This window comes from Serinus canaria, chromosome 14 (assembly GCF_022539315.1).
Source record: "Serinus canaria isolate serCan28SL12 chromosome 14, serCan2020, whole genome shotgun sequence".
In the NCBI taxonomy this organism is placed as follows: domain Eukaryota; kingdom Metazoa; phylum Chordata; class Aves; order Passeriformes; family Fringillidae; genus Serinus; species Serinus canaria.
The window spans coordinates 315,947-329,975 of NC_066328.1; the positions used below are offsets into that span (position 1 = coordinate 315,947).

Below are 14,029 nucleotides of genomic sequence, written 5' to 3' on the forward strand. Positions count from 1 at the left end.
AAGGCTGATATGCTCCAATAATTAGTTTTCAGGTACTGAAGTTGAATGTACTAACCTGGCTATGAACTAAGCCCTCCTCCATGTGCTCTGATAATTTTTAATATTTTAAACAAATTAAGTTTTAAGTACTTTGAGCATCTTCATCCCTTGAGAACACTGGTTTCTCTTTTTCTTCTGTGATTGATCATGTTTCTGTACATTTCTGCTTTTAGAACTTCCATTATAAGCACACCAGTGTCTGTCATTCTTCAAATAAATTTCCTATGAGCAATGACTGTCTTTGCACATTTTAAACCCCTTGGATTACTTGTTATTATGATTCTGTGTTTATTATAAGCCAGGCATTCAGCAGCAAGGCAGATGATGTTTACATGCAGTAACACCAGGAGAGATTTACCTTTAGGGAAATGTCACACACCTGCTTCTGCCTCCACCCATTTGATTTTTGTGATTTGATGAAGTCTGAGTATGTATTTTCAGGAGAGTCCAAGCTTCCTTCTCATGTAACATTAAAAACAATAGCAATTATATTTTACAAATCAGGCTGAACAAATCAGTCTAGTCATAGAATCATAAAGGTTGGAAAAGATCAAAAGTCCAACCACTGCCCTAGGCACAGACCCATGTCCCCAGGTACTACATCCACATAGCTTTTAAATTCTTCCACGGATGGTGACTCCACCACTGCCCCGGGCAACTGTGCCAGTACCCGACCACTCTTTCCATTAAGAAATTTTCCCTAATATCCAATTTAAACAGTATGGGAATCCTGATCCTTAATAAAATGCTTCTGAACCCTTAGTGAATGCTTCTTTGCTGACAAGCAGGCAGCAGGATGTGCATTTTGCAGCACTCACGGCATTCTGTGGGGCACAGGGGTTTGTGTCATACAACCCACATGGAGCAATCTCTTGGTGTTGGTTTTACGAGGGAAACCTTGGAACAAAGCTTTGTGTTCAATGGGATATTATAGATACATTCTGTGAAGCTGCTTTATCAAATGGAATGTTTCTGCCAGGAAAGAGAATTTAGGAGTAACCTCATCAGCTTTCAGTGTTTGAATCATACATGAAAAATGCCTGACTTTTCTTAGAGTAGCTCATATAATATCATTAACACTACTTAGAGTCTCATTGAACTGTTAAAACTTTTCATGTATTACTTAGTTCCTTGTTGTCTTTTAGCCCCACGGAAAGTTATAACCAGGGTCCCATAAATGTGTTTTATTTTAAAAGCATCAAACCTAATTTAGCTACATCAGCTAAACCCTTATTTTCTCGAGTCCTTAGAGTTTTCCAGTGTATTGGAAGATGTCCCTGCCCATGGCAGGGGTTTGGAATAAGATGGTCTTTAATGTCCCTTCCTACCCAAACTATTCTGTGGTTATGTGATTATCTATAATATAACATTATAGGATGCAATAATAATTTGTTATATATAATATATATAATGTGTGTATTATAGGGTCCAGTTCAACAAAGAGAGGCCCAAATTGAAAAGAGATTTTTTTTTGTTTATCCTGATCAATGTTCATTTTCTGAATATCGCCCATTAAATAGAGGGAGAAAGGGATTTTTAGTGAGATGCTTCAGACATATAATAATATTCCATTTTTTTCTTTAAGCTTTAAATAATATTCAATTTTTTCTTTAAACTTTAGTGCTTTAGGCAATGAAAAATATATGGGAACCAAAGGGTTTGTGAGGACTGTGGATGTTGTAAACACAGTTCCACAGAAAAACAGATGTGAAGGGTCAGATACAAAGCAATGAAACTTTCATCAAATATGTGGTAAGATTTGTGTCCTCTTAAGAGGCATCAACATCTGCTTCCCAATGTGGCCTGAAGCCTGGGAGCACGGGATGCAGCAGTTTATCCCTGTGCCTGCTGGGGGCTTGGGGCTCCCAGGCTGCTTGGGATGCCTTTCCATGGCTCTGCTCCCACTGCTGCTGTGCCTGGGCTTCATTAAATTTCTAGCTTCGGCTGATGAAGTACAGATGTGAGAGGCTTTCCAAGGGGGTGAAAGGAGGAGGGGAAGAACAGGAAATTCCTGGAGTCACAGTTGGGGGCAGGGAAAAATATTACTTAGCATTTTTTTATGGACAGCAGGGCCGGGCCTGGAAAGTAGAGTTGCTGCCTTTTAGGGATGCATGGAGAGATTCTGCTTTCTTACTACACTGGCAGCTGTTGGGAGATAAACTGTAGTTTTCCCTGAGGTTTTAGTGAACCTGCTCTGCACCTCCCGTTTTTTGTTCCTTCACCAGATCCACATCCATCTGCCCATATTTCTGAGGGGCAGCAAAACTTGCCCTGGTGCTGGAAGTGTGTGCTGCCAGGGAGGTTGTGCATCTCGTGGCTGAGGTTGGTCTTCATGAAATGCAGAGAGAAATGGAAGTGGATTGTGGGTGCTGCCAGGATCCCCTCCCCTTACCTACCCTTTCCTCTCCAGGTACCTTATCAGAGCACTATCCCTCTTCTGAAGGATTTGTCTACTGGAAAGAACCAATGTCTGTTGCAGTTCCATGGGGACCATGGCTGTTGCTCTTGCCTGTGCAGCTGCTAAGCAAACCGAATGGGGTATGGGAACTGCTCTGGCCAGAGCAAGGCTGAATTCCTTGGGTAAAACACTCCTTCAGGTGTTTCAGCAGGGTGGAAGCTGGAGAAGGGATGGTCAGAGGGAGTCAGTGGTCTCTACTGCCATGGGTTCTTGTGCTGGTGAGCTGCTCTGATCATGTCTCTCAGAATCTCAGAATCGTGGAATGGTTTGGTTTGGAAAGGACCTTAAGGACCATCTAGCACCAGCTCTCTGCCATGGGCATGGACACCTTTCTTTCCTGTCCCTCTCATCTCTTGCTGTGGTCTCTGTGCTGGATGAGTCCATGCAAGATGTGCTCTGCTGTGAACACTCCCAAATTCAGTGTCTTTGGTGCAGTTTGAGCCTGGTGTGCTCACCCCCTGCCCAGCCAGGGTGGGAGAAGGCAGTGTCTGCTGGAATAAAACCAGCTGCAGAGAATATTGACTGCAGATGTTTCTCCCTCTGTGTTTTTTGCTGCCCACGGCATACCCATGGCTCAAGACTCTCAGGTTCATTTTGCAAATGGTTTGGAGTGTAGGAGAAAGAGGTGGGATGGCAGAACTCCAGCTCCTCAGGGTAGAGGTACCTTGGTGCCTGCATGGCCAACAGGCAGGTGCATAGAGGGCAAGAACTCCCAAAGAAGAGTCCTAGGGGCAGCAGCCTCTGCTGAATTTTGATGTTGGTAGGAGTTTTTGCTATCCAGGAAAGCATAAAACAGCTGAGAAATGATGAGCAACATCTCCTAAATCCTGCCATGACTCTCTGCATGCCATTATCTTCTACCTTTGTACTTTAAAATATACTGTATAGTCTGTTTCCTCTCAAAAGTTTCCACTCCCTGTAGTCTAAATAAGAATCTCATCCGCTTGCCTGTTTGAGCCCATGAACTCTCATCTTCCTGCATGGAGGGAGTTGAGAGCTGTCAGAGCTCTGAAAAAGAAAGACTTTGATTTCCTTTCCGAAACTCACTGTTAGTCAGCAAAGCCCAGCACAGACGTGCTTTCCTTCACCCCAAGCCAACTGGCTGTTGGCAGCTTCTTCTGGCATACTGCAGAGCTTGGGAAATGTACTTCTCCCCAAGTGTTGTGAAGCACAGCTGTGCCCAGGCAGAGCCTTGAGCAGCTTTTCCTAAGGACAGAACTCAGATGGCTGTGTTGGTCAAAGCCAGGTGAACATAACTAACATCAGGCTGATCATGTCAATGATGTTTAAAGGTGTTTTTCCCAGTTTTCCCAATTCCAGATAGAGATAGTGTCTGGAATAAAAGAGAAAACTGTTCCAACTTTTCAGAAAGTAGGAAGGTTACATCTGCTGACACAAGGCAGCATTTTTGTATTGAGGGGCGATGGTTTCTGTCAGGACCTTCCGGGTCTGAAATTACCATGCTTTATTTCAATGTTCCCTTTGGCTCCTCAGCTGGGAAGCTTGGACATGTGGGAGAAGAGCATGAGGAGGCTATGCTTGAATACCACTCAGTTGTAAGAAAGGCAGCACTCAGACATCCATTTTTTGCTTTTCTAAACCAGAAACACTTTTGATCTTTCTGAAATTTGTCCCTGATTTATCACTTTCATTCCTTATTTTTTCTGTTTATACTGTTTGTGTCAGCGAAGTCTGTACTACTTATGTTGATTAATACCCGAAACCTTCATATGAGTTGCACTGCAAGTAAAAGATGCTCTAATTCTTAAGTAAATTGTTCAAAGAATTTTTCTTGTGCCTTTTGTTAGTGTATGAGCATGTCATGGTTCACCTGTTCCACTGCTTCCCAGTTAGTCACTTTCTCCTGTGTATGCAGGGCTTTCCCACAGCCACTGGAAACAGAGAAACATTTTAATAATAGGAAAACTAGAAGGAAATTTGGTGGCAGGTCATAAAGTGTCATTCTGTTCTATTATTTTATTCTCTTTGCTTTTAGAATTTAGATCTTTACTTTGTGCTGTGTTGGTGCCTGAGCACTGCACAGACTGTAGTGCTGCTGAGGCTGACATTGAAAAAAACTCATTTTGAATGCTCATGGTTATTAGTCAAACATACTGCATGAAATTTTTAGGAGTCTCAGAAGTGAATAGAATCTGTGAAAATATTTGCTTGTCCCACTCTGTGATGGTCAGTTCTGTTGTGCTCCTTCTGCTGAGCAATTCTGCCAGCCATTCCAGCTGGGAGCAGGGTCCTCAGCCTATCCTGCTTTGCCTGGGCAGGGGACTTTGCAGTGGTAACTCCAACCTCATAGCCCTGAGTTCTTGTTCTGAGCATCAAAAGCTTTTCTTTTTGTCTGTTTATGCAAGTTTTAAATTAGAACATCGTTGTTTGGTAATTTTTCTACACATCATTCCCTATAACTGAGTACAACAATTGAGCTCCCAATAGTTATTCAGTATTTAAACTACTCCAGACTGCAACAGGAGATTTCCAGTGTGAGGTTAAGACTTTTTTAATAATTTTAATTTTGATTTCTGAACATCAGTGTGGGAGTTGTGCCTGTCTATAGGTTGCAGCTACAGCAGGATGGGCACATGATAAATGTTTATATACATGCAAACATAGAATCATGGACTGGTTTGGTTTGGAAGAGACCTTAAAGACCATCTAGTTCTAACCACCCCTGCCTTGGGCAGGGATGCCCACAGTTCCCAGGTTGCTCCAAGTCCTGTCCAGCCTGGCCTTGAACACTTCCAGGGATGGGTCAGCCGCAGCTGCTCTGGGCACCCTGTGCCAGGGCCTGCCCACCCTCGCAGGGAAGGATTTCTTCCAATCTGAATCTCCCCTTTTGCAATTTAAAGCCATTCCCCCTTGCCCTGTCCCTCCAGGCCCTCATCCCAGCTCCCTCTCCAGCTCTCCTGGAGCTCCTTTAGGCACTGAAAGATGCTCTTAAGTTCTCTTCAGAGCCTTGTCTTCTCCAGGCTGAACATCCCTAACTCTCTCAGCCTGTCTCCAGAGTAGACATGTAACTGCTGTTGTTTAGACATTGGTGTAAATCAAAGTCCACAATATTTCCTTAAGGTTGGGGTCATTTAGCTCAAGAACTGACCTTTGTGTGTGAGCCTGCTTCTGTTCCTCTTCCATCTTCACACAGCTTCTGGAGTCTCTGTTACAGTCACCCCATTCCCAGGATACTGATGGTTTCCCCTTCCACTCTCCCTCCTCACACCTCACTTGCCTTCCAGGTGACACAATAACAGCTCTCCTTTTCTTTCCTATTTTCCCGCAGTGAGGCTGTCTGGGAGAACATGGCTCGCATGTGTGTGAAGACTCAGAGGCTCGATGTTGCCAAAATTTGCCTGGGGCACATGGGTCATGCCAGAGGAGCCAAGGCACTGCGGGAGGCTGAGCAAGAGCCAGAGCAGAAGGCCAGGGTGGCTGTGCTGGCCATCCAGCTGGGCATGCTGGTAAATCCCACAGCCAAGCTGTGAATGGTTTATATCAGGCTCTGAAAAATTACTCAGTGAAAGAAACTGCTGACTAAAGGAAACATCTTTTAAAGTTTTTTTTTATGTGTGCAACATTTAACAGAAATGTGCTTTCTTGGATCATAAGCCTCTTCTAACCTTAATCATTCTAGGTTTCACTGGATTTTAAAAAGGCTGTATTTTATTATAGTTAAAATGTTTCAACAAGCATGTTTTAAGCTCTGATATGGAGCTCTGATATTTAATTTCTGGTATGGAACACAAGTTCCAATTTGAACTTATTTGTTTCTAGAGTGAAAGGCTAGAGCTGTGTGCTGTCACAGAGTGATGGCTGACCAGAGGTTGGAGTGACTGACCAGAGTGATGGCTGGAGAGCTCTGGTTGGTCACATTCATTGCCTGTGCTGTCCCAGGGATGCCTAGTCACCCAGATTTCTATCCTGACTTCTCCCACTGTGTGAGCAGGAACTTGGCTGGATCCAGCTCAGAAGAGGACAAGATCTAGCGGTTCCACATCTGGAGCCCAACCTGGCAGCAAATACACCCCAGAGTGGACCTTGTGTCTCATGTCTGTCTTCATTCCCCTTGACTGCAAGAGAACTGAGCTCTAAGCTGGGTTTGAGACCAGCATTGTCATATGGATTGAAAATTGACTGGTGCTGGTTAGAGAGGAATTAGTATTCCACTAATTTAATACCTTTAGCAATGATCCATAAGAAAGCCAGAAATTTTTCATTTGGGAACCATCAGAGATCCAGGCATATGATCTGTCAGAGGGAAAAACTGAAAAAGAATTTATGAAATAACCCACAGTCTATAGGAAATACTGAATTAGATAAAAAATAACTATGACAGCAAAAATCAGTTTGGGGCCATGTTTGAGGAGATGTCAAATCCTGGGGCCTGGATTTGGTAACTCCTGTCTGTGCATTCAGGGCAGCTACCGCTGGAATGATAACCTTCAGCCTGTAAGTATCTCATTACAGAAAAAATAGTTGATGAACTGGGAAAGATTCAGATAAAATCAATGCAAATTTCTCAGCTCTTGGAAGGATTTCACAGAAAAGGAAGTCTTGAAAATGGCCAAATAATTAGAATTTGGCTTGAAAAGGTATTTAGCAATCTATAGGTACTTAAAGAGTATGAGAGCGAGAAAGAGACAGAGAGTAACTATTCTGAGTTAAAGGTAAGGAAAAAAGGAAAATTCAAACTAAATGTTTGTAAAGGCTTCCTGGCAGAGAAAACTATGAGGCTGAAAAGTGTCAGTGTTTCTTCTCTTGCATATTTAGATCTGTTTGGAGAGGTGGAAGGTAATTAAAGCAAAACAAATGCAGTTCTATTGCTTTTTTTCCATCTTGTGCAGAGTCTTAGGGCAGCCATCTTCCTTTTCCACTTTCTGTGTTTTTTTTAATTTGAAACAATACAAGACAGAAAGCATTTTTCTGTCTTGGACAGATAATCTCAATTTACTAAATATAGTGTTCAGCTGGACAGTAGTTGGGTGGAGCAGGAAAGTGCTCCTTCCACAGGAGTTAGAACCTCTCAGAGAATAAAAATAATAGTTCCAAATTTGCTCATCCTTGCGTCAGCACCAGCAAAACCCTCCTGTTCTAATTCTGCAATAAATTATTAACATTTATTCCCAGGAATGGAGCTCAGTTGTCCACAAACAGCATTGCTACCTCTGAGATCTGGTGGGAGGCCACAGGGGTTCCCTGGCTTGCAATACCTTAATTCTCAAACCCTGAGTGCCAGGATCTTCTCTTAAGCCCCACCCCTGGGTGGGCAGCATGATCAGTAGCTGTACCCCCACCTAAGCATGTCTCCCTTTTTGGTGATTCACACTCTTGATGACAGCATTTGATCATTGATGACTTGATTGTGTCACTCCCTCTCTCCCAGGCAATCCTGTACAATAAATGTCAGGATCTGAGAGCTTTCCTTATTTTTACATAACCATCCTGTTTCCCAATAATGTGCTATCCCAGGCCACGTATATTTAGTTGGTTAAACGCTCTGACTGAGTGATTGCGGCTTTAATTACATTGCAATGCCCTGCACTAATAAACTGCTCCAAGGAGTGCCCGATGTGACTGACACACAGCGTGGTTGAGGCTGAGGGGGATTTCGGGTGTTCCTCTCCCCTCAGGAGGACGCAGAGCAGCTGTACAAGGATTGCAGACGCTATGACCTCTTAAACAAGTTCTACCAGGCCTCCAACCAGTGGCAGAAAGCCATTGAAACGGCCGAGGCTCACGACCGGGTTCACCTGCGCACCACCCACTACAACTACGCCAAGCACCTGGAGGCAACCGGACAGCAGAGTCTGGCACTCACTCAGTAAGCACCAGCTGGGTGTAGCTGGGGGACTGGGAGCCTCTTTCTCCTGTGAAGATGGGTGAAGGAGGATGTTTGATGATGACCAGTAAAAATTAATTAATGTCTTTTCCTGTTTCTGATGCTTCTATCTCACAGAGTGAAAGCATTTCCAGTGAAACCTCCCAGCACCCTCCCATGCAAATAATGTGTAGTGTCTTAAAAAGTCAAGAGTCTGTCTGAGTCAGTAGTAAAAACCCACTCATATCCAGTCCTGTGTTTGTCTCTGGAAGACCACTGCCATCTTTTCCATGAAAAAACCAATTATTTGCTTTTCCTGAGAGTCCCAGACACAACTGCTGGAGCAGAATTTAGTTTGATTTGGTTGCTTCTGGTGGCTGATGTTCTCCTGTGACTGCCAAATCCCATGAGAAATTAGGGGAGGGTATTTTTGATGTCTTGTATTTCTTGTTTGAGATCTTGTTTTTATATGAGTTTTCCAATATGAAAGTTCCCATCATCATTGTCATCATCCAATAAGGTCAATTCTGTTCAGAATCAAAGCAGAACTCTGTTGTGCTCAGGCAGACCCACTGATGGCCATGGTGGGCAGTGGGGTTAGGAGACGTGGGTGCTGGGGAAGGGCAGTGACCTCTCAGCAGTGGCAGAGGCTGATGTTGCAGTGGGTGGTACAATGTGGAGCCTGGGCCATTTGTGACCTGTCCAGTCAGGTGTGCTTGATGCTTGGGGAACTTTCTGGAATACTTCTTTGGGCCATTACTGGCACTTTTAAAGTATTTTGTGTGCTGTGAAGATAACACCTCCCTGCTTCCAAGTGCCTGGCAGTACCATTGAACTTTTAATTTTTGATGGTGCTGGTGGACTGCAACTGGTTTTACAGTGAACTTACTTATATAGCTGAAGCAGTTGTTGCCAGTGTTGTCTGTTGATGGCTGGCAAACATGATTAGATAGATTATTAGAGAGCTAATAAGGAGGCTGACATTTCACATCTAATATGTTCTTCTTCTTTACAGCTATGAAAAGTCAGACACACACAGGTTTGAGGTACCTCGAATGCTCTCTGAAGACTTACAGGCCCTGGAGAACTACATCAACAAGATGAAAGACAAGTCAGTGCTATGTTTGTTCCTTCTACACGGGCTGTCAGGTCTGACATACAATTTGTGATGAGTGCAAGGATGACAGAGTGTGAATTTTAGTCTCATTCAACTCCTGCCTTATCCACTATGACCCTCCAACAGCTTTTCAGGTTTATACTGCACTTGCATAAGAACTGCCACATTGTTATCCAGGCTAACTTCAGTATAGTGCAGTATACTATACTGAAGTATAGTATACTTCAAGTGTGACATTCTTGGGAATGTGACATTCTTGGGAATGTCACACTTGGGTTGGGGTAAACCATGAACACACTAAGAAGTGTGTTCAGTCTTTAGTTCAAGCTCTCTAGGAGTGACAAAGAGCATCTGTCAGTTCTCATTGCTGCAGTTAATATTGTTGCTTTTCTAGGAGCCTGTGGAAGTGGTGGGCACAGTACTTGGAGAGCCAGTCAGACATGGAGTCCGCATTAAAATATTATGCACTGGCTCAGGATTATTTTTCCCTAGTCCGTGTTCACTGCTTTCAAGGCAACATTGAGAAGGTAAGGCAGCCTGGCTTCCACCTGCTCCCAGAGCTCTCATTCCTGGGAGGAGCATGGACGTGAAGTAAAGCTGTACAATTCCCTCTGCAGGCTGCTGAAATAGCAAATGAAACGGGGAATGGGGCAGCCTCCTATCACCTGGCACGCCAGTACGAGAGTCAGGAGGACATCAAGCAGGCCGTGCACTTCTACAGCCGGGCCCAGGCGTTCAACAACGCCATCCGCTTGTGCAAGGTACGCCAAGAGGTACAGTGTGCCCACACCAGCACAGGCTTCTGCCCTTTGGGAGTATAAGGTGTTTGTGCCTGTTCTGTCCCATAAGACGCTGCCTGCTCTTGAACAGCCCATGATGAAGCTGCTCCTGGTTTCTGCTGACCTCTTCTACTAAAGGTGGATCAATAACGCCTTGGTGGTTTGGAAATGTATTTTCTTAAACAGCTCATCAGAAAGTCCCTAAAAGAAATAATAATAATCAAAGCTAAAAATCACTTGTGTTGTAGAGTTTTTACACAGAAGATGGTGAGAGTTTAATACTAAGGGACAGCATAAAGACACAGACTTGCCAGAAGTTGGAATTACAAAATTTTTGTGTGCACACCCAGAGCCAAACCCTTGCTTTTGAACAGGCGAATAATTTAAATGATCAGCTGATGAACTTGGCTCTCCTGAGCTCACCAGAAGACATGATAGAGGCAGCCTGCTATTATGAGGAAAAAGGCGATCAAATGGACAGAGCTGTTATGTTATACCACAAGGTAAATGTTTTTTAGTGAAAACTCCCAAACTTTACACTGGAGCAGTTCCTACAGCAGAGGAATGTTAAATCAGCTGTGGTGCTTACTATGTCCTGCTTATTAGTAATATTTTCATGGTGAGTAATGTTTTATTAAGCCAGGGTGTCATGTGAATTGGCTCTGTATTGCTGATTCTAGTCTTTGAAGCCTCATTCCCAATTTTGCAGGCAGGACACTTCTCCAAAGCCCTGGAGCTGGCCTTCACCACGCAGCAGTTCGGGGCCCTACAGCTCATTGCTGAGGACCTGGATGAGAAATCAGACCCAGCCCTGCTCGCCCGATGCTCTGGGTTCTTCATTGAACATGCTCAGTATGAGAAGGCAATGGAGCTGCTGCTCACAGCCAAGAAGGTGAGCTGAGCCCTCTGGTCCCCTCTGCAAGGTAGAGGAGCACAACAGGTGTGTACCTGCACACAGCCATTCATCTGTGCAGATAAACAGGTATCAGAGACACTTGTAAAGTTTCAAGATTCCTCCTAAGCCAGTGATTCAGAGGCACTGGCAGCTCAGCCTTGCCAAATTGCTGGGCACCAGACCAGTCTGTGCTCACTTCTCTTTAACAAGCTCCCATGGCCGACTTTCTTCTACACTTTGCAAGGGTACTATAGCCCTTTTCTGGACTACAAGCTTTTGTATAGCCTACTCATAATTTGTTCCTATATGGGAAGTACCAAAATATTTAACAAAATCTTTCAATTTATTTGTACTTGCTAAAAATGTTATTCTTGATCGTGCCTAACAAACCTGACTTGTATGTCTCTGAAGATCTCATGTTCAGAGTCAAAATGGCTGAATCTTAATTGGCACACTTGTGTGAGAGCAATGTTGTCATGGAAGAACAAACATGTTCTTCTCAGCAAACAAATAGGACAGTGTGTGTCTAAACAGGGGCTGATGTTGAGACACGTAACTACAGCCCAATGTTCCAGACAGAGCATCCTCAGCTACTTGTGTATCTAGCTGATTTCCATAGGTTACACCACAAGCAAATGTGAGGTATCATGGTCGTGTTTGCAACATCTCATTGCTCTCTTGCTCCCATCAGTACCACGAAGCTCTGCAGCTCTGCCTGGAGCAGAACCTAACCATCACCGAAGAGCTGGCTGAGAAGATGACAGTCTCCAAGGAATCCCAGGATCTCTCTGAGGAGTCCCGGAGAGAGCTGCTGGAGCAAATTGCTGACTGCTGCATGAGACAAGGCAATTACCACATTGCCACCAAGAAATACACACAAGCAGGAAACAAGTTAAAGGTCAGCCTCAAAAGGATAGCCTCAAAGGATAGCCTCAAAACGAGGGTGTTTTGAAAAGTAAACCTTGAAGCTGACTTTCTGCAGGATCTACCCAGATGAAACTTCTGAGCCATCTTGATGGTGTTTTTGCATTCACAGTATTTTCCCTCTTTCCCTCTGTGCCACTCTTTCCCTTGCCAGGCTATGAGGGCATTACTGAAATCTGGAGATACTGAGAAAATTATATTCTTTGCGGGAGTTTCCAGACAGAGAGAAATTTATATCATGGCAGCCAACTACCTGCAGTCACTGGATTGGCGTAAGGATGCAAAGATTATTGCGAATATCATCAGCTTCTACACCAAAGGAGGGGCCCTTGACCTCCTGGCAGGTTTCTATGATGCATGTGCTCAGGTACTGTCCTTTCTGTGACTGCTTGAGGTGTTTGGTTTATTGGCTCTGGAGCAAGACCATCTTCTTTCTCCTCTTGCAGGTAGAAATCGATGAGTATCAGAACTATGAAAAGGCCCACAGAGCACTGACAGAAGCATACAAGTGCCTTTCCAAAGCGAAGGCCAGAAACCCTGTGGAACAGGAAAGCAAACTTGGTCACCTGCAGAGCAGGATGAGTCTGATGAAGCGGTTCATCCATGCTCAGAGGTGAGCTGCAGCATGGATAGGACAGAAACTATCACACCAGAATAGAAGCTGTCACAGCACCTAAAGTTTAATAAATCATTTGCAGCTTGCTGAAAAAAAAAAAAAAAAAACAAACTACTGATACATTTTTCTAGCAGGGAAACCATAATGTGATTTTTAAAAGTGCATTTAAAATGTTGCATTAAAGATGGAAAGATAACCTGAAAAGGAAGGATATAGACCAAGGGAGGTGTAGCCAGAAAGGTGATTATCATAAAATCACAGAATCACTGACTGGTTTGGGTGGGAAGGGACTTTAAAAACCATCTTGTTCCAAAAGCCTGCCATAGGCAGGAACACCTTCCCCATGTTCTTCTAAGCCACACCCAACCTGGCCTTGAACACTTCCAGTGATGGGACAAGCACAGCTTCTCTGGATACCCTGTGCCAGGGCCTGCCCACCCTCCCAGGGAACAATTCCTTCCCAATATTCCATCTAACCCTGCCCTTTGGCAGTGGGAAGCCATTCCCCCTTGTCCTGTCCTTCAGGGCCCTTGTCCCAAGTCCTTCTCCAGCTAACCTGGAGCCCCTTTACGTCCTGGAAGAGGCTCTTAGGTCTCCCTGGAGCCTTCTCTACAGATGAACACCCCCCAGCTCTCCCAGCCTGGGTCCAGAGGGGCTCCAGCCCTTGGAACACTTTCATGGCCTCCTCTGGGCTTGCTCAAGCAACTCCATATCCTGCCTGTGCTGGGACCCCAGGGCTGGAGGGAACTCTGCAGGTGGGGGTCTCATCTGAGCAGGGCAGGGTAGAATCTCCACCTCCTTTGCTGCCCACACTGGCCAATCAGCCCCAGGACAAGGGGGGTTTCTGGGTTTTGTTTGGACTTCTCTCATGAAACCTTATGCAGTAAAAACTCTTCCCTGTCCTTGGCTGGATAAGCTGAATGCTCTTCCTGGGCTGTGACACTTCCTTTTCCCCTTTCCTAGAGTTTACCCTGAAGACACTGAGGAAGCAGTCAGGCAGTGTGAACTGCTCCTGGGTGAACAGGACTTTGACAATGCCATCCGGCATGGCGACGTCCTGGGATTTTTGGTTCAGCATTATGCACAAGTGGAGGAATTCCATACAGTAAGTAAAGTCTTAATTCTTCTAACCTACAGAAACCATATTGTCCACTGGTACAGCTTGGTGGAGCGTGGCTCTCACACAGGAAGATATTCCATGGTAGGAGCCTAAAAGCACAGTAGGGTGAGGCACAGCTCAGAAACTTTACCTCTATTTTTCATTCTATGGGAGAAGAGAAAAGGAAAGCTCACAGGACACAGAGCATAAATGGTGGTAGATTCTTAACCATTCCCAGTAATTCAATGAGAAGAGAAGGTAAGTCTGGGTGCGTGCCT

At 44.5% G+C, this 14,029-nt stretch overlaps 1 protein-coding gene across 4 annotated transcripts in view; it reads left to right on the plus strand.

Moving 5' to 3' along the window:
• IFT140 (intraflagellar transport 140) overlaps positions 1–14,029 on the plus strand; it is an 85,691-nt gene that overhangs the window by 71,048 nt on the left and 614 nt on the right. For 3 of the 4 annotated variants that reach the window (XM_050979880.1, XM_030229573.2, XM_009099625.4), the window contains exons 19-29: positions 5,787–5,964; positions 8,134–8,324; positions 9,337–9,432; positions 9,833–9,965; positions 10,056–10,199; positions 10,592–10,720; positions 10,927–11,109; positions 11,804–12,010; positions 12,191–12,403; positions 12,483–12,649; positions 13,616–13,757. In XM_050979880.1, coding sequence (XP_050835837.1) covers positions 5,787–5,964; positions 8,134–8,324; positions 9,337–9,432; positions 9,833–9,965; positions 10,056–10,199; positions 10,592–10,720; positions 10,927–11,109; positions 11,804–12,010; positions 12,191–12,403; positions 12,483–12,649; positions 13,616–13,757 — 1,783 coding nt within the window. The remainder of the gene's footprint in view (positions 1–5,786; positions 5,965–8,133; positions 8,325–9,336; positions 9,433–9,832; positions 9,966–10,055; positions 10,200–10,591; positions 10,721–10,926; positions 11,110–11,803; positions 12,011–12,190; positions 12,404–12,482; positions 12,650–13,615; positions 13,758–14,029) is intronic. The other variant, XM_018924711.3, reaches the window with a different exon arrangement.